At 32.7% G+C, this 23,956-nt stretch overlaps 1 protein-coding gene and 1 pseudogene across 2 annotated transcripts; both read left to right on the top strand.

The window, feature by feature from the left end:
* Positions 1-7,715: 7,715 nt before the first annotated feature.
* LOC147401039 (high affinity nitrate transporter 2.5-like) lies at positions 7,716-9,852 on the top strand (annotated as a pseudogene). The gene is made up of 2 exons (XR_015178304.1): positions 7,716-9,072; positions 9,488-9,852. The product of XR_015178304.1 is annotated as a high affinity nitrate transporter 2.5-like (transcript).
* Positions 9,853-15,175: 5,323 nt separating this feature from the next.
* LOC147401038 (uncharacterized) lies at positions 15,176-15,688 on the top strand. The gene has a single exon (XM_086441667.1). The coding sequence runs from the start codon at positions 15,176-15,178 to the stop codon at positions 15,686-15,688; it is 513 nt and encodes a 170-aa protein (XP_086297793.1).
* Positions 15,689-23,956: the final 8,268 nt, after the last annotated feature.

Below are 23,956 nucleotides of genomic sequence, written 5' to 3'. Positions count from 1 at the left end.
GTTACTCGCTTTAATACCATGTAGAAATCTGCTTTTATTGAGAATTCTTGGATGATTCATACATGAACCTTAATAGGGTATTTATAGAGATTACATCCACCTAGATATGAAAATATCCTAATATAAATATTCTAATTTATTAATACTTCATAATGTAGTATATCTTAATTGATATTACTACATCTAGTATTCTCCATCACTTTGATGAGATGCATTTTTTTTTAAAGGTCAACATTGATAATGTATCTCATGCATCATGATATGATTTTTAATAAACAAATGAGTTTAATTAATTATTAGACAAGGTAAAATATATAAAATATCATTATTACTAAACTAGAAGGTGGCATACTCACATCTATTGAAAGGGCTTATTTGTAATTTAAAATATTGATTAAAGGGTTTTTGTAGATTAGATGGTAAAAATGATATCTTAGTAATTTTGAAAACTAAACGATGTGATTTAAGGGTGTTGTAGGTTGTAATTTTCTGGGTGTTGGACTAAAATGTCTCTATTTATATTATATTTAAATATAAAACTTGAGGGCATTTATGATCATTCAAATTTGGTGTTGAACCGCTTCTATTCTGCCTTCTCTCATTATAACAGTAAAGATTCTCATGATCCAATGTTCTCTCTCTATTGATCTTTGCTTCTCTCTCTTGTGCAAACTCATAGACTCGCAATCTCACACAATTAATGGTTAACATTAAGATGATTGTTCACATTTTTATAATTTTATTTCTTAATATTTTTCAATGACAACTTAATTTGAATTGAAATACATTAAAATCAAGGACTTTCTTTGGATGAACAATAGCATTATCAAAGAGCTTATTTTTTTTTTTTTTCTTCTTAAGCCAATGTTTAGGATCTCATATGCAAAGCATCCAAGCTAGGAAAAAAAAAAGTCAAAATTAAAATTATTATTGTCCCATTAGATATGAAGTATCGTAATAAGATGTACTATGATACATCAAATCAGCTTTAAGATTAGATTGAATAATTGTGGATTAGGATTATATATTATTCTATTTTCTTTTCTTTTTTTGATAACGGGGGTGTCCAGACTTACATCTGACTAAGGGGACCAAATGAGCCAGGGCTGTAGTCAAGACATGTGGGTTCCTCTCCCGAGCACGTACAATGCCCGCACATCACACGCACCAGGTAAGTGAGGGAGAGTGCTTATGGGTGGCCCTGAGGAAATATTGCTCATAATGGATATCAAACACAATCTACAGACTCTCACCGCTTATTGGATCCAAAATTTCCCTTGAGTCACCCCCTCGAGGTTATTGTATCTTATTCAAAATATGATAAGATTTGTGACGTTGAATATGTGGTTGAGATGATTAGGAGATGCATACAACAATAGCAAAGTTGGTCTTTATTCAAGTGATTGATGTGAGTAATGGAGATGGTAATCCGATGCACATGAGATATTCGATGAAATTCCCATGTGAAGGATTGAGATATGGGTGTAAGTCCAAGCCCACAAGTAGGGATCCGTCATTGGTGACGACATCACCAATAGAAGATCATCTTACCACAATCTCTTCACTCAAGACTAGAATCGACAATTAAAGCATCTAATGCCACATCAATCGAGGAATATACGACAGAAGGAATTGTTCTATTTCCAAACTTCACCTTCAACAAGCGTAGGTTTATTTTAATAATCTTTTTCCTCCCTAACCATATGCCTCTCTCTCTCTCTCATTTTTAGTAATTTTTGGGATGGGCTTCATTAAGTCCAAACCTTACCCATCTAATAGTCTGGCATGGGCCGGATCAAATTAAAATATCACAGTCTAGCCCTGACTTAGCCCACAAGCATTCAAGCACATTTATCGGCCAGACAACATCTTTACTATTATAATGAGAGAAGGCGGAGTAGAAGTGGTTCGACACCAAAATTTGAGTGGCTATAAATACCCCCACTTTTTATATTTAAATTTAATATAATTAAGGTCATTTTGATCAAAAACCAAGAAAATTGCAATATACTACGATACTAGAATTACATTGTCAAAATTACAAAAATATTATTTTTCTATGTAATCTTCAAAATTACAGTCCTTATGATATATGTTCATTTGCACGTGCCACATTCTACTATTTATAATATGGGTTATCGGGTTGGGTCACCCGACGCACTTAGCACCCAAATCTAATCCTGATCCCAAAAATGAATTGGGCCTATTCCAATTGCTAAAAGGCCTTGTAACACTACCAAACCGGATTCACAGCAGGCCGGGCCAAAATCCAGCCTATTAACAGCCCTACTAGGACAATGCCGTAACATTTTTCTGCCATTATGGACTTCAAGTCTTTCTTATAACCATTGGGCCTAACGTGCGGCGTTTGAATGGTTAGAAAGCCAAATTCTCTTCCTCCATGGACAAAAGTACTCAAAGTCAAATCTAACAACTAGAAATCACTAACCAGGTCAACTTTTTTAATTTATAGATACTTTTGAAGAGTGTGCCATGTTGGGCATAAAATGGGTCTGACTTGATAAGAAATTGGAGTGATCCAAAAATCAAATTTAGCGGGTTTGGTTCTTGGAGTAGATCACAATAAATAAATAAATAATGGGCTGAATGTGGATTTATGTTTTCCTGATCTGACTCGAATCCGAACATATATTGCTTTAAAAATTATATTTTTAAGTTTTTCAAAATATCTATTTACTACTTTTCAACCACATGGATTCTTATAAAATGAGATAGTATTAATAATGGTATATAAGAGTACTATTATAAGTTTGCAAAGAAGTTGAAAAAAAGATAAAAATATAAAAAATTATGATCTAAATAGGGTTATACTGAAATCCGACCCATTTTAAGCCCTAACCATGTAGAGCTATTTTTTCGTATAACTTAATGAACCCTTATAGAGGGATTTCTTTTTAAACAACCCCTAATTTTTTCACGATAACTAGATAGCTCATTTAGTAAATATTTTTCTTTTTTAATTACCACTCACCCCCTTTTCAATTGATGAGATCGATGATTCAAATTATCAAAATAAATGTTTATATCAAAAGTTATACCATGTTCAAGTTCAAGGTTGGTACGACATCGATAGTGTAGAGTTTGCTACGATCAAGGGCGGATTTACAGTGGGACTAATGAGGACATTTGTTCCCGTAGAATTTTCAAAGTCTATAAGAGATTATGGGTTATTGTGATATATAATAATGGTAGATAAAAAAAAATCTGTCGTTATTACCCCCATATAAAAGTATTAAAAAAAAAACATCCTTTTTTGCCCCTGACAAGAAATTGTCCACTCTTAAGTTTTTCCCAACAAAAAAATTTCCACTCTTAAGTTGGCCCCACGTAGCAAAATCCTGGCTCCGCCCCGGACTACGATATAGTAATTGGTTGAAACAATGTAACCATATGATTGGAGATATCATCACAATTGTTATATTTCTTAAGATATGTAATATCCCTTCAAGCCTACTTTTATTTGGACATAATAACACCTTGGATCCATCAAATTGAAAAAGAATCGTAAATTTGAATGAGGACATCTGATATGATTGCTTCTCTTATTATATACAAATTAGCTATGGAGGTCTGGCCCCGATGCGTTTTAATACAATAAAAATTAATGTTAAATTAGAGAGGGTTCAAACAAAATTATCAAATTAGTGTGGTTAAATTGCAAAAGTTAGGTTCCCTTACAAGGAATAAATATCTTATAAATAAAGAGATCTAACATTTGCACATCAAATGCTAAAATAGTTTTTGGAAGAATAATTTTAGTACATATTATATTAATGTTTTTTTTTTTTTTTTGTTTTCAAACTAAGCTAAAGAAAGTAAGCGAAATCAAAATTTAGGACCCAAGTCTAACAAACTTTACAACTGCAACAGCCATTTGATTGTCTTTTCCTGGTCTTCTAGATAGAAAGTTTGACTACCAAATGGGTCGAGGGATTCGGATCAAATCTTTGAACCGGATTGATATTCATTGGATCAGGCTCTGTCAAATTGGATTCTTATCAGATATTGATATTGATTTAATAACAACTAGACTTCTCTAGACTTCACCTTGAAACGGGATTAAGGTGGTAAAAGTGAAAAAAAAAAAGTTGGAAGAGTATTATTAAAATTTGAGATTAAAAGGGTAAGAGATGAAAAATAATAAAATGAGTTAAAGGTGTTAGAGAGGAAATATAGCAAAATAAGAGGGGAGAAAAGGAAAGGTAATAAAGTAGGTCTTTTAAAATCTGTAATTAGATGAGATGTTCTCCTTAACAAAATTATAGCAAAGTGGGTCTACAGTTGTGTTTTATTTTATAGACTAGAGTTCGTCTATACTTGCGATACAAACATCCTCTTTAGGGGTTAAAGGGATAAAAGAGAAAAAATAATAAAATTATAGGAGTATTTTAAAAAAATCTTTAAATTTGAAGTGGTATAAGATGAAGGTCGATTCCGATCCACCAACAAGCATAATTGAGTAAGAGTTGCGTTTGGATTTGAAAACCTAAACTTTCATTACCAACATCGAAAGGAACCTTCATTTGCCAACATCAAGGCCCCCAAAATTATGAGAGCATATGCATGTCTACATCACATTTTAAGTCTTAGATTTCACGTAATCAAATATCAAGAAATAATGCACACACACACACACACACACACACACACACACAAAATTTTGAAGTGACCGGCAGCCCACGTCAAAGTTTTGGAGGAACCAAAGAACCTTCCTTTCACATAATATGTGGTCCCTCTATGTTTCGGTGAATATTTGAGATACTTCTATGTTTTCAAATTGGTGGCATGTACCTTGATCTTGCGAGCTGGTCATTTCAAAGACGGATTCTTCTTGTTTAGCTAGGCAAGTGTGATTATAAGGTAACCCCAAGGGGGTGGCTCAATGGCAATTTCGGATCCAATAAGTAATGAGTCTATAGGTGGTGAATTCGATACCTAGTATGAGCAGTATTTCATCGGGCCACCTGCGAGGATGCACCCTCACTTACCCGGTGCGTGTGATGTGCAGGAGTTGCACATCCTTAGGGGAAGGATGTCATAAAAATTAAAAAATTAAAAAATTAAAAAATTTAAAAATTTAAAAATTTAAAAATTAAAAAATTAAAAAATTAAAAAAAAATAAAAATAAAAATAAAAAGTGTGATTATAAGGTGAAGAATAAATTTGAAAATATGCTCTCTTGACTTCGATCTTCTCTTATAAATTAAAGAAAAATGATATAAATACCCCTCTTCAATTTCTAGCCAAAACCCCTTTCTTTTTTCTTTCCTAAACTAGTCATCATCAAGTCCTTCAACTACTTTGGTAAATTATTTTTTACCTCATCTCCAATCTATCGTTTTAGAGAATCCTTGATCATTTTATCCAAAATTTCATCGTTTTTTAATTCTATAAAAATCATATCATGATCGTGAGGCTTGAAGGTTGAAGTAGATAAAATAATAGGTTGAAGTCAAATGATCAATTTTTTTTTTTATCTACAAGGTTGAAAATGGATGGTTTTGGGAAGAAAAAAGAAGGGGTTTATGGTAAAGTTTGAATACTAAAGTATTTAGGTAATTTTCATAAGTCTATTACAAAAGATCAAGGTCAAGGGGAGCAAGTAATCGGTTTGATAACATGAAGATATCTCAAATATTCACCAAAATGTGGAGGGTATGTCTAAATCACCCTATTAATAAATAATAATAATAATAATACAAAAAAAAAAAAAACACCTAACATTCATCTCAATCAAATAAAAGAACTTATAAGAACCTGTTGATAAGATTCTAATTAATTTATTTCTATGTTAATTTTTTTAATAAATGTAATCAATAACCTAGTTGACCTGTAACTCTTAAATAATAATAATAATAATAAACTCCTGTGTGAGTGGCTCAAAGGCAATTTCTAATCCAATAAGTGGTGAGACTCTATAGGTTGTGTGTTCGATACCCAATATGAATAATATTTCCTCGGTGCCACCCATGAGGGCGTTACCTCACTTACCTGGTATTGTGATGTGCAGGCATTGCACCTCCTAGGAGAGGGTCCCATATGCCTTGGTTTTGGCCCTAACTCATCTAGTCCCCCTAATTGGACGTAAGTCCCGACAACACCTGTTAACAAATAATAATAATAGTCATCCCCCCAATTTATAGTTTGAGAGGAGAGTTTGTCTCAATCAATATAGATGGTTTTGATAATTAAAACTTCTTTTAAACATTTTGTCTCTTCTCACTATGTCGAGCTTGAATCAATATTATATTTGTGCCTAATATTTTGTTGGCATGATTACATTGACAATCCATCCGCTTAGAAGCACCCTCCACTGGGTATATACTCCCCCTAATTTTAGGGTGACAATTTTAACTCAAATACCTAAATAATTTCATCTTTGTATAATCTATATTTTAAGTGGTGCGATTATAATCTTGATTTTTGACCAAAATAGTGAAAGGTTTTCTTCATCGCTTGAGGGTATAGGCTATCTTGTTAAATCACATAAATTTTGTCACGTTTTCTTTTCTTTTGATTTAAATACATGTAAATCAATCGTTTAAAATCGAGTTAAATGATTTGTCTGGTCCGATACAAATTGACTAGTTTGAAACAACTCAATCTTATCCTTGGACTAGAAGAGATGAAACATCAAATCGAGTTTTGAAATCATGCTTGCTAAAGAGAGTTAGGACTTGTAAATCCCTCTATATAATATTTTATCTCTAATCCTCTTTATTCTCTTTTATTTTACTTTATTTTTTATATTTTTCTCACATCTTTTTGTTTGTTCGAGTACTTCACTTGAATTAAGTTATAATGCAATTTTACATGTTTCATTTAGATGAAATATTTGATTATTTTTTATTTTTTAATCTTAAAATTTTAAAAAGATCTTTTTCCATTTTTACCCTCGTAACCCAAGAGAGGATGATGTGGTGTAGGTGAATTCTAATTTAACTAAATATCTCATATCAATCCTTGTCATACTTCTATGAGAATCTTTGACTCATGTCTTTAATAGCCAATCATGGGTAAAAGAAATAAATAATAATAGAAGAAAGAGAATTTTCTCAAAAAGACTCGTACTGGGGTGACACAGGATTTACTGCAATTCTCACAATTTTGACGTGGACATGCATACATAATCATAGATGATTTTTTACTCGTATCACAAGAAGACACATCTATGGTTATGTTCACATCCCATGTCAAATTTGTGAGAATCCCAATAAATACTTTATGTCATTTCAGCATTTTCCTCTCAAAAGGATTTATACAAAAAAAAATATATATATCTAACTTAACTAGTAACCAAATTGTCAAATTAAAACTTTAACAACTCATTTAAAAACAATATAATTAAATCTGATTATAACTTTAGAGGGATGATTTGACGGACATCTTAGAAACTTAATGAGAAACCCATGTTTCTCGTTTGTTGGATTTATAGAAAACACCGGCTGAAACATGGGTTTCTCATTCGATTTTTAAGATGCCCGTCGAACCGTCCCCAGTCGAACCGTCCCCTAACTTTACATCCAACTCTTGAAACACGTCCTCTAAAAGTTCTAAGCCTGATTTAAAAAAATACGTGGCAAAAGCAAATTTTGCCACCTCAATTTGGGGCTATTTATAAGTATTATATAAAAATCTCGTCAGCTATTACGAACTCTACGCCAAAATCCAAAATAACTACAAAAAGCAAGTAACAAGCAGTGTTTTTGGCCTTTAATATAAAAAAGGCAGTGAGCCACATAATTAAATTCCCGTTCCAGTCCTCTTCTTCACCTTCCAACACTTTCAAAACAATTCCAATTCAATTCAATTTTAATTCGCAGGAATTCGAATTAGCCTTGATCGAGCATTGAAATTCTCGTAGGAGGAGCTAATCGGATCGACCATACCAAATTTATTATAACTTGTATATAGTCCATATGGACAGATCCCTAAGAACAGAAACCATGTTCTCTCTTCCAGTCGATTCAGACCACAAGGCGACCGAATTACGCTTATTCTCAACGACAAAACCTCACATGCGAGCGTTCCATCTCGCTTGGGTCTCCCTCTTCTCGTGCTTCTTCTCCACTTTTTCCATTCCTCCCCTTATACCCGTCATCCGCGACAACCTCAACCTCACCAACACGGACATAGGAAATGCTGGAATTGCATCATTTGTTGGGTCCATCTTCTCTCGTCTAGCAATGGGCCCGGCATGTGACCTTCTCGGGCCTCGTCTCGCTTCATCAGCACTATCACTTCTAACCGCACCTATCATTTTCGCTACCTCCCTTGCCTCATCAGCCAAATACTTCATCCTCCTAAGATTCCTTATTGGATTCTCGTTAGCCAATTTTGTGTCAAATCAATTTTGGATTAGCTCGATGTTTTCGGGCAACACTGTAGGCCTGGCTAATGGGATTGCGGCTGGATGGGCAAATGTTGGTAGTGGTGTCACACAATTCCTCATGCCACTCATCTATTCCCTAATTACTTACCTCGGAATTCCATCATTCACTGCGTGGCGTGTCGCATTTATTGTGCCCGCGACACTCCAAGCCTTAACTGCGCTTATGGTGTTGGCTTACGGGCAAGACTTACCCGATGGAAACTATGAGCGGAACCAAAGATCTGGGCACAAATCTAAAGATAACTTGTTCAACATTCTTTTTAATGGGTTGAAGAATTATAGAGGTTGGATTTTGGGATTGTCATATGGGTATTGTTTCGGGGTCGAATTAACATAGATAACATAATTGCCGAATATTTCTACGATCGATTCAATCTAAATATTGATACTGCGGGAATCATAGCAGCGAGCTTCGGTTTGGCAAATTTAGTGTCTAGACCAACTGGTGGGGTAATATCTGATGCAATGGCAAAGAGGTTTGGAATGAGGGGAAGGTTATGGAGTTTATGGGTTATACAAACAGTGGCCGGGTTAGTTTGTGTACTACTCGGACGAGTCAACTCACTCTATGCTTCTATTATTGTGTTGTGTGGGTTCTCTTTGTTTGTTCAAGCTGCTTCAGGCCTTACATTTGGGGTGGTTCCTTTCGTCTCCAAAAGGTGAGATTTTATTTCACATTTTCCATTATCAAAGTGTGTCAATTTCAATTTGGGTAGGCTCATTTTGCTTTCAATTCTGGTACTGGAAATGGTGGAGCCAGAATTGGGATAATTAATTTTGTTCCAGTTGGGTATTCAAAGACGACGTAAAATAAGAGATTCAAAATCCTAAAAATTGAATGAAAATAGTTGTATAATTTTTCTCTTTTTTTGAACGTCTCAATTTTTTGTCTTTTTTTTTTTTCCTCTTTCAACCTCATTTCTTTCGATCTAAGACGTTTTATGAAATTTTATGTGACCTACTTCACATTTCGATGACTCATGTTTGAAATTTAATTTTAATTTTATCTTCAATTTGGTTAGTTTGTTTTAAATTTTGTTGATTTTGACAAAGCTTGTTGAAACATGTTTACAGGTCACTTGGGGTGATATATGGGATGACTGGGAGTGGTGGGGCTTTGGGTGCAGTTGTAACCCAATTGTTATTTTTTTCAGGCTCAAGATTCTCAAATGAAGTAGGAATCTCTCTTATGGGTCTCATGGTGCTTCTATGCACTCTCCCTCTCACTTTGATATATTTTCCTCAATGGGGTGGAATGTTTTGTGGTCCCTCAATCGATTCGAGCGGCTACGACGAAGATTACTATTTGCTTGGATGAAGATTCTAATAAAAAGAAGAATGAATTAAAAATGCTTATAATCGATCGTATCTAAGATTATATTTAAATGTGGAGTTCAAGATGTATAATTGATTCAATTTATATACTTAATTTCAGATCATTCTCATTGGTATAAAATTTAAGCATGATTTGTACACATTAAGGGGCTGTTTGCAACTACATATATGTAATTGATTATAAGGGATGATAATAGTGTTAGTTGTGTAGTCAATTTTTCTTTAAAAATAAAAATCAGATTGTTTCAGAAGAAATAAAAAAAAGGAATTTATATTTAAAAAAAATCAATTTGGTGTTGAAATAAAAATGAATTTTTATTATTTGAAATATAGTCTAAGGATTTCATTTATGTAAACTTGATTGTTGATTTCTTATATTTGGATTCATTTTCATCATCTCAAATAAGGAGTGATTTAGAACCCCCTCCCCCACGTTTTGGTTAATATTAGAGATACCCATGTATCAATATACCCTTCTTGACCTAACTCTTCTATGAGAGAGTAACATAAATGACTTAAATACCCTCATCTTCTCTGAAATCAGTATCAACCAAGTTTTTTTTTACCATATCTTCTTCAACTTTTAAACCTCAAAGACATTATAGGAATTTTGGAGAAGTACAATGTTCCATGTTAAGCCAAAGAATAATGATTTTCTAACGCCCCCATCATAGAATTGTAGATCATTTGCGTCGGGATACGTAGAATCAAAAAAAAAATGTATCCCAAGGCAAATGATCTACAGTTCTGTGATGGGGGTGTAGGGGGGCATATGTCAAAGGGGGCGTCAGATTATTACAACTCTAACCCAAAACAAATGATCTAATTCATCTTGGATAAAACATTTTACCCTCATGTTTAACATCAAGAATTTACCTATTTCAATCTACAAATCTTAAGATCGAGATGGGATTTTTGAGATATAGAAGATAATAATATTTTGGGTAAAAAAAAAGAAGCAAGAGACTTCCATAAGAGGTTAAGATGAGATTGAGAATAATAGACTTGTAAGTAAAAAATAGTAATTGAAAATCTTGAAGATGATGGAAGATGATGGAAGATGAAAGTGTTTAGGTCATTTGTGTTACTCTCTCAAGGAAGACCTAGGTCAAGGGGGGAGGCATGTCTTTAATTTTAAAAGGGGTATCTCTAATATTGACCAAAAAAGTGGAGGGGTATGTCAAAATCACCCAATTATTAAAGTTAGAGCAATCTATGGGTGGGCTCATGCCTTGTTAGTTGACCCCTTTTGCAACACAAATGAGATGGACTGCTCCAAGTCCTAAACCGGTTCAGATTGGATCAAAATAAGGGGCTAGATATTTATACTCAGAGTGTGGGCCCAAAAAAAAAATAGTGGGCCCAAAAATCCAGGATATTTAGCCAGCACAACAAGGGCAAAATATCTCAGGCCTGAGGATATGTGGACCAAAAAGTTGCCACATGACCCTTTTTTTTGGGACAATGACAGGAGAGACCTGTTTTTTGAAAATGTCTACCAAAACATCCCCTCCACAAAAAACTTGGACTCTTTAATATCAGTCTAAGAAGAATTTTTTAAACAAAAATATCTTTTTCACGACTTTTGAAGTTTAAAATGTGTTTGTGTGAGAGGGTACCCCCTCAACCTTTTTGGTGAATATTTGAGGTACCTCTATGTTTTAAAATTAATTACACACGCCTTGACTGTGGTCATCTCTTGTAGGTTTACTGAAAAACCAAACTCAACCGAGTTGACTCAACAAACCAATATCTTTAAATTGCTATGAACTCTATTGGATTTCACTATGACTTGACCCAGACTCGATGGAACCAGCTTACCAATTCAATTAGGCCGAATTAAAAAAAAAAAAAAAAAAGCACTGAGTTAGTCAAAAACTTGACCGAGTTATTATATATATAAATAATTTTTTTTATAGCGAAAAAAGAGATGTTAATGCCACACCAATTCTTATGTAAATCACCAATTCTGGGTGGCATTAGCAAAAGTTGATGTGGCAATAGCAGTTCTCTTTTCAAAAATATATACCGAAATACCACCTCAACAAGAACTTGAACTCTTTATTACTAAATTTAACTTTATTAAATAATATCAGTTTAAGAAGAGTTTTATTTTTTAAAATGTCTTAACTATCCTTTTCACAACTTCAAAATATCTCAGTTCTCACCATATGTGGATCGGAGTTGCCACGATTTTTTTACATTTTTATTTTTTCAAACCTATTTTTAAAAAATATGTATCCAAAAATCTCCTCCACAAGAACTTTGGACTCTTTAATACTAACTTTAAGAATTTTTTAAACAAAAATATCTTAATTATCCTTTTCACGACTTCAAAATTTTAAATTTTAAAATGTGTTTGGTGAATGTAGAGACCATGGTTATCTCTCGTAAGTTAATAATAATTTAAAAAAAAACATGTTTTTTCTTTCAAAATTTATTATTTTCAACCCAAATAATTTATGACGATAACTACAACAATGATGATGGAGATAAAAATAAAGATGATCATCATCAAATTGATTTGATGTATACATATTAGATTTATTAAAACATGTACCAATATTTTTAAATATTTAAAACAAAATTTTAGAACTCAAATTGAATGTCCATTGAATTGAATCAACTCGATAACTTGCAAGTCGACCCAAATGAGTCGTATAAAATTATATTAAATTATTGATTATTTCAATAATAATAATAATACTAAAACATTTTTTTTTTCACATATATTAATAATCAAATTGGTTAAGTTTTGAGCTTACTTGACCATATTGACTAAAAAAGTTGATTTCACAGAGTTTTGGCCAAGTTGCCATCAAATTCAACCGAGTTGACTCAACAAATCAAATTCTATAAATTGGTATGAGACCGATGAAACTAGATAGTCAACTCGATCCACTGTTAAAACTAGCTCAACTAATCAAAAGTCTGTTAAAGTAGCCTTGGAGTAGACTCCTCCTTCATTAAATAAACAACTTGTGTACAAGGAACAAGGGAAAGTAATCCGATTGGGAGGGAGCGTTTAAATCCAAGTGTAGTTGCAGGATCTGAAAGAGAGTAAAAGGTCGATCAACGCTCTGCAAATCGATTGTTTACACTCTTCTCTATTGGATTTTGTTATGAATTGGCCTCAAACTTGATGGAACCAACTTGCCATTTCAATTAGGTCGAGTTAACAAAAAAAAAATGCATCGAATTAGGTTAGAAACTTGATCAAGTTATTATATATATATATATATATATTAATATTTTTATAGAAAATAAAAAAAATTATTTATTTTAAAAATATTTAAATAATTATAAATTAATATAATTTTATTTGAGTGGACTCACGAGTTTTTGGGTTGCTTTAGCTTTTAAAGTTTTTAAAAGGTTATTTCAGATAGACTAATATAAATTAAAGTTTTTAAAAGGTTATTTCAAATGGTCCTTAGTAGATTAATATTTTATTAAATGGAACATATTTAAGGTATTATTTATTTTGAATATGATCTATGTGAGCCTAACCATTAAAATCCATTTAAGTCGACCATTTTCCTTAGTATATAAAAGAAGACTTTAGGTCAAGGGGGTATTTCATCAATTTCAAAACACAAGAAGTATCTAAAATATTTACTAAATTATTGAGGGGCATGTTAAAAATCATCACAAAATTAGACTGGTCCTTTCACACACCCGGGCGGGTCATCGGTTGAACCAGATGAATCAGTTGGGCCAATTGATTTTAAAAAATCGATTTTGTCGATTGATGTGACCTGTAGAAGTTACCGGGTCGGGTCTGATCTGACTGGTTGATCCGGTCCAATTTATAATATAAAAAAAACACTGTTCTTAGCTATTTTTAAAATAATTTTTTTTAAAAAAGACAGGTGTTATTATAATTACAATTGTTAAAACTTGACTCGGACGTCTATCAAGTCAGTCAACTCAGATGAGTCAAATAAAAACATATTAATTTTATAAATATTTAAAAAAACAGTTTTTAGGCTGCAATTAGCACCCCAACTTTCATTGATTACACTCCAATTAAAATAAAAAATAAGTCAATGATTGAGAAAACAAGCAAAGTTGGGGTGTAAAGAGAAATTCTCTCTCTAGATTTTGCTACATTTAGAATTTTATACTATTCTAATCCTAATTGTAAAAAATTGTTGTAGTTGTTTTATAATCCTTTATAATATCAAAGTAATAACTTGAAAGATCAATCTGTTGGAGAAGGGGAGAGATATGAATATAGAGAGTCACAAGGCTTAACTGGGGGTAAGATACACCCGAGCGCCATGCGGGTGGAAATAATTAAATTTGTGACCATGCGAACCTGGCATTGTGATATCATGTTAACCAACCAACTACTCCAAAAGACCGATCCGTTGTAGAAGAGGAGAATAATGAATATAAGAGGGTCACGGGATTTAACTCGGGTGGAGGAAAATATACACTCAACACAAATTGGTGGATTTGATTTGATTTTTTATTACTCAAATCAGACCAAGATGGTTAGGCTTATGTGATCTTCACACAGTTTTTCTTACAAGAGAAGCTTGCATCAAACTCATCTTCTAAATTTAGTTACTTTAGAACTTCTTAGAACAATAATCCCTTACTAACTTGGTAAGATTTCAAATCTTTCTAGCAGTCGTTAGGGATGTATATGGATTACCACAAGCACCACAGCTTTCTAGATTTCATGACAATCTCATATTCAAAAAATAAATAAGAATCGTGATAATCTGAAACCACAGATCTATGCCTTTAGTATACACGATTTCTTGAGATACACTATTTTTTTATGGGAAAGTGCAATTGTGTATATCAAGGAGCACAGATCTACGACTCTCGAACTTGTCACGTCAAGGTAGTCGATTGAGTTTGCCACATGGGGTAGTCAGATTATTATGATTCAAAAAATAAATAGACATATTTTTTGAGTTTTATCCAACGTGTTGAAAATAGATGGCCACCCAACTCCCAAATTTAAAATTAAAATTTAACGATGAAAATTAATCTTTTTTTTCAAAGTTTTTAAAATTTTGTCCTCTAAATCTTTGTGGCATCTGATAATGTTTTTGGACGCCAAAATGTGAGCTCAAGACACTTAGTAAAAATTGAAATCTTACTAAGTTAGTCAGGCTAGCCTGACTCTAAAAAAATGCTATAATCAAGGTGAGCCTCAAAAACTATAACCCTTTGTTTGAAAGATCTCAGAAACTAACCTTCCATGTTTATGATCTGTTATTAAAGAACGGTTACCTAGAACTAACTTTAAAAAAAAAATGGTGGATCTCAATTTTATCAAAATTATATAAAACCAAGAACTCTTCTTGAGGTAAGGTCCCTTCTCTGTTCCAATGGTTTGGAAATCAGAGAAGCCTTGAGTGAGAAAGGAAGAGAAAAGCAATAAAGAAAGAAAAAAAGAATCAAACAATGGGTTTTCAGCAATACTTTCCTTTCTCATTGGTCTTTATGGCAATCACCACCATGTATCTCTCGACCAATGCGAGCGCGACACGAGTAAATGCGGTGGCATTGTGCAAGCAAACCGACTACCCAGCCCTATGCAATTCAATTCTGAAACCCGTGCGTGGTGGCGCCGCACATGCAACCAAATCAACAATAGAGGCCACTATCCTCTATGCCAATCAAGCTAAGTCATTGGCTAACAAGCTCATCGCGTTTCAGCACGGCTTAAAAAAGTCTAACCTTGAGGTGTGTCGGGATAACTATGATGACGCGATAGCTAATCTCGTGACATCGCTGAAGAACCTCAAGCACAAGTCTGGGCCCGACTTGAAGATCAACCTCTCTGCTGTCATCTCCGATATCGTCGCTTGTGATGATTGCTTCAATGGAGGGGCCTCCCCTTTTACTAAGATTAATACACTCTTGCGTCGACTAGCCAGCAATAGCTTGGCATTGGCATATGAACTTAAAATCTAAGTTTTTGGAAATTTGGAATAAAGTTATTGTTGTTAATGAAGCTTGTATTAATCAAGAGGGCTCCTGATATTTAGTTGGTGTGCTAGACTAGTTGATAATTCCTCCATGAAAAGCCAAGAGAGAATTGGTTGTTTTATTTGGTCATGAGGTTCTTGTTTGTATGTAATTGTTCAAGGGCACATTTTTTTGTGCCCTAGCAATTCACAACCAAAATTCTTCTTTCTAACTATATTTAATTTGGTAACCCCATCTCTAAGTTTATATATTGAGAAAATTTCGAATACGTGCACAACTTTTGTAAATATTCCAAATCTAGTACACTAATTCATTTTAATTCTCAAAATATGTTTTTGAGAGAGATAACAGGTAGTTATTATAATTTTAAAGTGACAATCTCGTTGTTAAATTACCGCGTAGGTAATTTTTAAAGACAAATCTCCTTTATTTTTTAACGATGAGATCGTTGATTATAAAAGTGACGATCTCTCTGGAAAACATGTTTTATGAATTAAAATGAACGTGAATATGAATTTGCCATATTTAATTGGTAATTTACCTTATATATTTATTTATGTATCATCCTCAAAGCTTTATCCCAAAAATTTAGGGTTGGCTAAATGAATCTTAGTCCTCCATTCAACTTTCTTCAAAGTACACCTTCTCTTAATACCCTAGGATGAACAAAATGAAATATGTGATCAACATTAATGTTAGGGGTGTTGTGATTCAAACCTCCTCATTTATCTCGGTCTGGGACTGTCAATGTAGTGTAAAGAGGCCATTGCAGGATATAATTGTTTAAGAATCGTAACAATTTAAACCCAATAAGATGAAGAAATATGATTTAAGTTCATCGAGGATTACACCCAATTCCTACAAGTTTAATATCCAATCTACATGATTTTTTTTGGGTCAAATAGACTTCAAAGATTTGATTACCTGATCGACATTTAGAACTTGTATGAACTAAGAAAAACAAAATATCAAGAAATAGATAGAGAGGATTTATATATATACACATTATGATCAAGATGAATGATCTGATTTTGCGACTATTCCACTTAAAAAGATGCGTTGTGAGATGTCTAGTATTCTTATTGGGCTTGGACTTCAAGAGGTAAGGTAAGTATCAAAGGGGACATTTCCTGATGCGGAGTAGGCTCGGCCCAAAGGGGGCTTAATTGTATGATTGATGGAGTATTTGGCAATCCAACATCACAACTTTCTAAATTTTAAGGAAGAAATCAGATTGAAAAATAATTAGAATTCACTTTTCAAAATAAAAAATTAGAATTCAGTTTATTATAAATTTTTTTGGACTTGATCTAAGTTGTTGAAAAATGGATAGACACTCAATGGTTAGAACCCATCAAAATTAAGTGCACTCTATCTCACTGAAGAAGATAAGGATGATAGTAGAAAGTCACTTATAATCTTAGTTAATTATTATAAATATTTCCCATCATAAATTACAAATATTCCAAAATAACTCTATCAAAAATTAAAAATTAAAAATTAAAAAAGCCACTGTTTGGATTAATTGATCCAAAATTTCTATAAAATACCTAAAAATGAATAGAAAAACACTTTCTTTATTAAAGAAAGTATCTCGACTGCTCATCCATGTGGCATCCTATGATGGGGTGCCACACATATATTCACAAAATTTTAAAGAACTTAAAAAAAAAAAAAATACCAATTTGACAATCCATGTGTGACCTTAGTAAGATTTGAATAATTGGAAATAACCTCACTTAAAATTCTATCCTCTACCAAGAATAATCAAATCAAATAAATAAGAGAGATCGAATATACAACCACGACATAGAGATTTACATGATTTCTTCGAGGTTAAGGTATGTTCAAGGGTTTGGTACGAGCAATATCAGTGTATCTAGAACTAAAACTTCTTGTATTTAGAGTTCTTGTCGCTTTCGACTAGGATTCTAGTGTAGATAGATTTGATATTGGGATTATCTTATCCCCAAGTCATATTTCATATTAAAAGAAAGATTATTATTAAAAAAAATGAATCGACTATGATAAAACTTTACACTCTTGGCACTACGTATATGTCAACTTCAGCTCTTCTCACAATTACAATTCAATTCAACTTCTTAATTATTCATGTTGGCCTTAATTATATATACAAATGGACCACCCTCAATTTGATATAGAAATATTATTGTCGAACCATAAATCAGTTTGATACATGTCACATTGAGATACAAGATGATAAATTAGAATCTCTAACGCATCGTTCAGAGTTGAGCCCGACGCTTGATCTTTAATCTTTTAAAGTCAAACAAACAATCATCAAGCTTACCAACCTTTAACTAATCTTGAAAATGTTGATAGAATTGCTGCTCACTCTTGACAGTACCACTACGCGAAAATAGGAAAATTCGAATTTTAGAAATTAAAATTGTTTATGTTCCCCGCATTCGACGGTTTTGAGCCATTGAATTTTTCATCATCCATTAATTTGATGGTTTTGATCTATTGAAAAAAAAAAAAAATTTGACAATGAAAAATTCGACGCTTTGGTCCATTGAATTTTATGAAATTAAATAGTCTTGGGCCGTCGAACATGGACTTTTTTCACATTGTGTACAAGATTGTACCACCAATCTTGAGGTCTTGATATCAAATCCCCCTTTAAGAGTCACTCTCAAGGATTTATCCCATAAATTACATGGTGGGTATAGGAGGAGGGATTGCATGTACCCCGAAGATTAGTTTGGGCGTTCTAAAAGGTCTGGGTACCTCGATTTAAAAAAATGCAACAATATAACCCATGAAAAATCATTGGCATGATACAAGGTTAAAACCACATAATCACAGTAATGAGAAGTTATGATTCTAAAATCTAATAAACGATTGAGGAAAACTGGTCAAAAGAGGGAATAAGAATTATGCCTAATGCACATTATTATGTGTAAATTATCAATTAAAATAAAGATCAAAATAAGTAAAAACCTTGGCAAATAAGGATCAATCCACAGAGACAACGTTGATCTAGTAATTTTTGACTTAAAAACGACCACGGTTCAAAGTATTAGAGAAAACTGAAATAAAACTAATCTAAGATAAACAAAAATAGGAATCACAATGTAAAAAAATTAAATCAGTCAAATCCACTACAACAAGTCATCTTATTAACTTATTTGTTCACATATTATCTCAATTTAATCAACAAAATTAATGTTATTGGATCAAAAGATGAATTTTATTAATCTTAATATTGAATTTAAATTCTGTGATGCTATTTAATAAGATGAAATCAAAAGATTAAGTATCAAATATTTAACAAAGCATAGTTTAACTTTTATTTATTTAAAATTAAACTATCAAAATCACGAGAATAAATATTTTATCTAATGATCACTACTTAATAAATTTGTATCACAATAGAACATTGAAACATGATTAGAAACAAATAAAATTATCTACGATAATCTTGCTCAAGTTTCATCGACCTTTTTAATGGAGGTCTAATTACAAATCATTGCAAGAATAATAAAACAAATCATAAAAATAAAAAGAGAAAATATTGAGAAGAAAGTAATGATTATTTTATTAATCTTAGTTTAAAACTGGTAGAAAACTCCTTCTATTTATAAAACTTGAAAAAAAAGTAAACCTAAAAATTGAAAAGTAGAAAAAGAAGATAAGGAGATGATGATCTTAGAAGAGACCAGATTAGGGTTTCTTTAGGATTCGAAACACTTTCGTATTTTACAAGGACTCTAAACCCTAACTTGTTACGTTACAAATCATGTCGCTTTAACAATGCATGGATCTTGAGGCAATATCTACCAACATCACCGTGTTTCCTGAAGGGTTTTCGGCACAACGATTCATGTGGGCCAAATAGGTTTGGATTTTGGTCCGTAGTCTTGTCTTGGGTCTTGGATTGCAATGTACCTTTTCATTTGTCCTGCTTCATCCTTTTGGATCTCGCAACTTTGACCTATCATTAATAAATAATCAAAATTAGGCCAAAATATCATAATTTATTTGAAATCAATAATAAACATGGATTATAAAATGAATTATGTCTATTTAGGGGATTTAGTGTATAATTAAGTTATAATGTCTTTGTAAATAGGACCCTAAAAATGATTTTCTAATCCCTTATTACACACTTAGCGACTTGGGCATCATGGGTGTGTTTTTATAGATACAACCCCAATGCTCGAAAATCTCTGATTGAGATAGGAGTGTAAGTTAACAGAAATAGCATTACAAATTGCAAAGCAAAGTGTGGATTTCTTCCTCTATGATTATTCTAACTAGAATTATAAGATTTTTATTCTAATTCCAATTCATCGACATCTTTATAAGGACATTTGTAGCTTTTGCAATCAAATTGATTTGATTTATGGTGCACAAGCCACAGATGCAAACCTCTGTCTACTATATTACAACTTTGGGTCAAATGGGTGAGATTTTAGAATATCCACTCAAATGACCTTTTTTTTTGGGCAAAAATAAATAGAATGGTTTTGACATCCTTCTGAGTCTTGGAAAATATTTGAGAGATTGACCTATGTTTTCAAATAAATAACATATTAATCGTCTATACAAGACTAACAAAAAATAACCTAAATACACTTATTTTCAATTTTCAACCAAAAATTTGATTATATATATATTTTTCTCTTGCTGAACTTCTTCAATTTATTGTCGCCACCCTCCTACCAAAATTGATTGGAGGTGAATGCATTGATTTCTATTGGTCTCTAAAATAAGATTGAGGTCAAGGGATATGTCACCAATTTGAAAATACAAAAATTCTCAAACATTCATCGAAATCCATAGCAATATGTATAAATCATCAAAATATTTATAATAGGTTTCTAAGAAATTATATATGATGATGGTAGAACATGTGCGCTTGTTTTTAATGTTTTTTTTTTTTAAATAGAGGAATCCAAGTTTCTTAGAACATTCAATTAATCCTTAGAGCACATGCAATCCCTTCCTCCCATGTGCACCAAGTAATTTTAGGGATAAATCTCTAAGGGTGATCTCTAAGAGGATTCAAACTCAAGAACTCTGCTTTCTAAGTTGTAATCTTAGCTATCTCACCAATCCTTAGGATTTAGCTTGTTTAGAAAAAATAAAGAAAAGAACAATGATTTTCTGATGCCCCCATCACAAAATCGTAGATTATTTTATTGGGATACGCAAAATCGCAAATCTTTTAATGGTGTATCGTAAGGTAAATGACCTACGGTTCTATAATGGGGGAGTAGGGGGTGTATGTTAAGGGGGGTGTCAGATTATCACGACTCAAAAAAAAAAAAAAAAAAATCAAATCAAATCTTTTGCAATCGAAGCATCTAGACCTCTTAGAGCACCCAACCAATCCTTGGGCACGTGCAAAATCTCCCCCCCCCCCCCCCCAAAGTGACTTTTGGGATAAATTCTTGAGTTTGGCTTATGAGAGTGATTCGGACTCAAGACCATAGCTTAGTTGTAGTGTGGTCTTGGTTATAATTCAAATTCAAGTATAAAATGGTTCATGGATAAAGAATCAAAAAATTCTATGAAAATACCAATCGTATCTCACCATCCTTTTCGATTTAGCTTGTTTAATAAATTTGTCATTCCATTGTGTTGGTGGCCGATTGAGTTCTAATACGCTCTACACGCTTCCTTACTAAAGGGGGAGGGATCGCTTCCATGATGGCGGTGTCTCTCTCACCCTAATACGTTTATTTCCGATTTGCCAAGCAAATAATATTATAATACTCATTTTGTTTCTTTCCTCTTGTACCTTTTGCGAAGCTAGGATTGTTCTCCCTAAAAATTAAAAAGGGGTTTGGTGGCTAATATCTTTAAGGGTATTTTAAATATACTCCTCCACGTTTTGGTGAGTATGAGATGCCCCTTATATTTTTTAAAAGATGATATACCCCCTTTGAGCTAGCCTTTTCAGACATGACTAAATAAAATATCCTGAATGACCTCATCTCCAACTTATATTAAAAAAATTCTCTCTCTCTCTCTCTCATACACACACATATGCAATCTTAGATTCTATCTACTTAAACATTCAAACCTCAATGGAAGATATGATTTTTGAGAAAATAGAAAAATCATGGGACTTTTACAAAAGGTTACGACGAGGTTGAACACTATAGATAAAAGATTTTTTATAAGATTGAACAAATTGAAAGAAATTTACTAATTAAAAATGATGGATTTTAGGAGAAAAAATAAAAGATTTTTTTAAGAAAATTGTTATTGACACTCCTACTTTTACTTATTATAGTCCAATTTAAAATAAAGAAGATAAATGAATTGTTGAAAATAACTAAAAATTGGGGGTGTCAATAAATACTCTCTTTCTCTCTTGGCTAGAATTTTATATTTTGGGTTTAAGAATTTATATGAACCAAAACAACTATTGAACCAGTTCGAATGAGTGTTATAATGTTGAGATTGTAAATTAAGTCAAACCACTGTAATGTTTGAAAATGGTGTTTTAATCTTTAAATGGGTTTGATAAATAATTTAAAAAATTGGGGTGTAATAAGTAAAGTCGGGTGCTAAAAGCAGGTCTCTTTTCAACTAGACATTAAAGATGGGTTGTTTAAGGCATCTTCATGTGTATATAAGAGAAGACCTAGGTCAAGGGCATGTTGCAAGCCTCAAATGTTCACTCAGGTGTGGTCGGTTTTGTCTTTTCGAGTTGCGATCTGATACGGTATCCCATTCCTAAGCATAAGAACGTTGTCTACGTGGCACGTTTTGATGGAAGAATACATGCACGGCTTAGTTAGGAGCCCAAGGTGTTTTAAAATCCAACCCAAACGTGCCTCATAGACACTGTTCCAACGGGACACCGTATCGGATCTCGAGTCTTGTCTAAAATCATTCTATTATAATATTATAAAAGATACCTTTCGTTATCAACAACTTACGTGGTGGATATCTAAAGGAATAAGTAACCTGGGCAGTCATGCAGACATCGCATGCTATTGGTGCGTCCATATTGTTTGGTGAAACGCTGACGTGGATTCACTAATCACGTGCATTAGTAAGTATTGTACACAACTCCTTTGTGCACGTAGCACCGTGCCCATCCACTTGTGTCGCCTTTCTTTAATGAAACTGCGATCTTGTCACGTGGGTGAAACTGCTTGGAGTCAATGAGCAAACATGAGGTGTTGGACAAAAACATCAATCTCCAAGAGTCAAGTTTAGCACGTGCTGAAATTCTTGATTTCTACTAGTTGATGAACTTTTGATCACAATCATTGATTGATCAAAAAATTATTGATTGATAAATTTTAGCCATTGGATTCAAATATTTTTCAACATGAATTGGAATTATGGGTAAAATATATTGGCTTCGAAAGATTTTAGATGATAACTGCTTTAATTCAATGGTCAGAAATCATTAATTTGAAGGTAATTTTCAACATAGAGTAAATTGAAATATTTCTTTGATCAAAACATTGTGCCAGATGGCAATATTTGGTGTGATATATATGGGGGATTGGAATTCGTGATCAACACCTCATAATCTTGTAAAAGTTAGACTTACATATATATTTTTCTAATGATAGAAAGAGAATAGTTTACTTTGGATCGTTTAAAATTACATAGAGAAGTGCTAGGCCCACGATATAAATATTACATAGAGACTCTTAAAAATATATTCTAATTTCAGTGTATAAAGTAAAGGTTTTGTCTTCATTATATAAGATATATCTATTAAAAGATCACAAAATCTAAACAATTTATTTATAAAAATATCATTATAGGATGAAAAGTAAAATCCTTTTTTTATTACTTAAAGGATTTTGATTTTGATTTTGAATTTTTTTTTATATTATAAACATAACACGATGTGATTATCGTGTCTCCCATTAAAAAATTTAAGAGATAATTTCTTTTAAAGAAATATGGGGTAAACTCATGTATAATGAATTTTTTTTAGTAAGTTAGACTTGAACTCATGATCTCAAAGTTGTTTTGCAATGTGTCAAACCAACTGAGCTATGGGTCTTAATTCAACTCATACGTAATTGTTGTGGCCTTCTATGAAACGTTTGTAACACGCAATGAACATTGGATGCAATAGATGACCATGGTGGTGGGTTACCTGTGGTAGTCCTCCCCGAGATTAGTCATGCTGCACGCAAGTTGGCCCGGACACTAGGTTAGCAAAAAAAAACATTGGATGCAACAGATCTAACAACGATTGTAAATAAAATCAAGATAATGCCCAATCACAAAATTTGATGCCTT

The sequence above is a fragment of the Akebia trifoliata genome, chromosome 5 (genome assembly GCF_017979445.1).
Source record: "Akebia trifoliata isolate Shusen 1 chromosome 5, ASM1797944v1, whole genome shotgun sequence".
Taxonomy (NCBI): domain Eukaryota; kingdom Viridiplantae; phylum Streptophyta; class Magnoliopsida; order Ranunculales; family Lardizabalaceae; genus Akebia; species Akebia trifoliata.
This window is presented reverse-complemented; position numbering and strand designations above follow the sequence as displayed.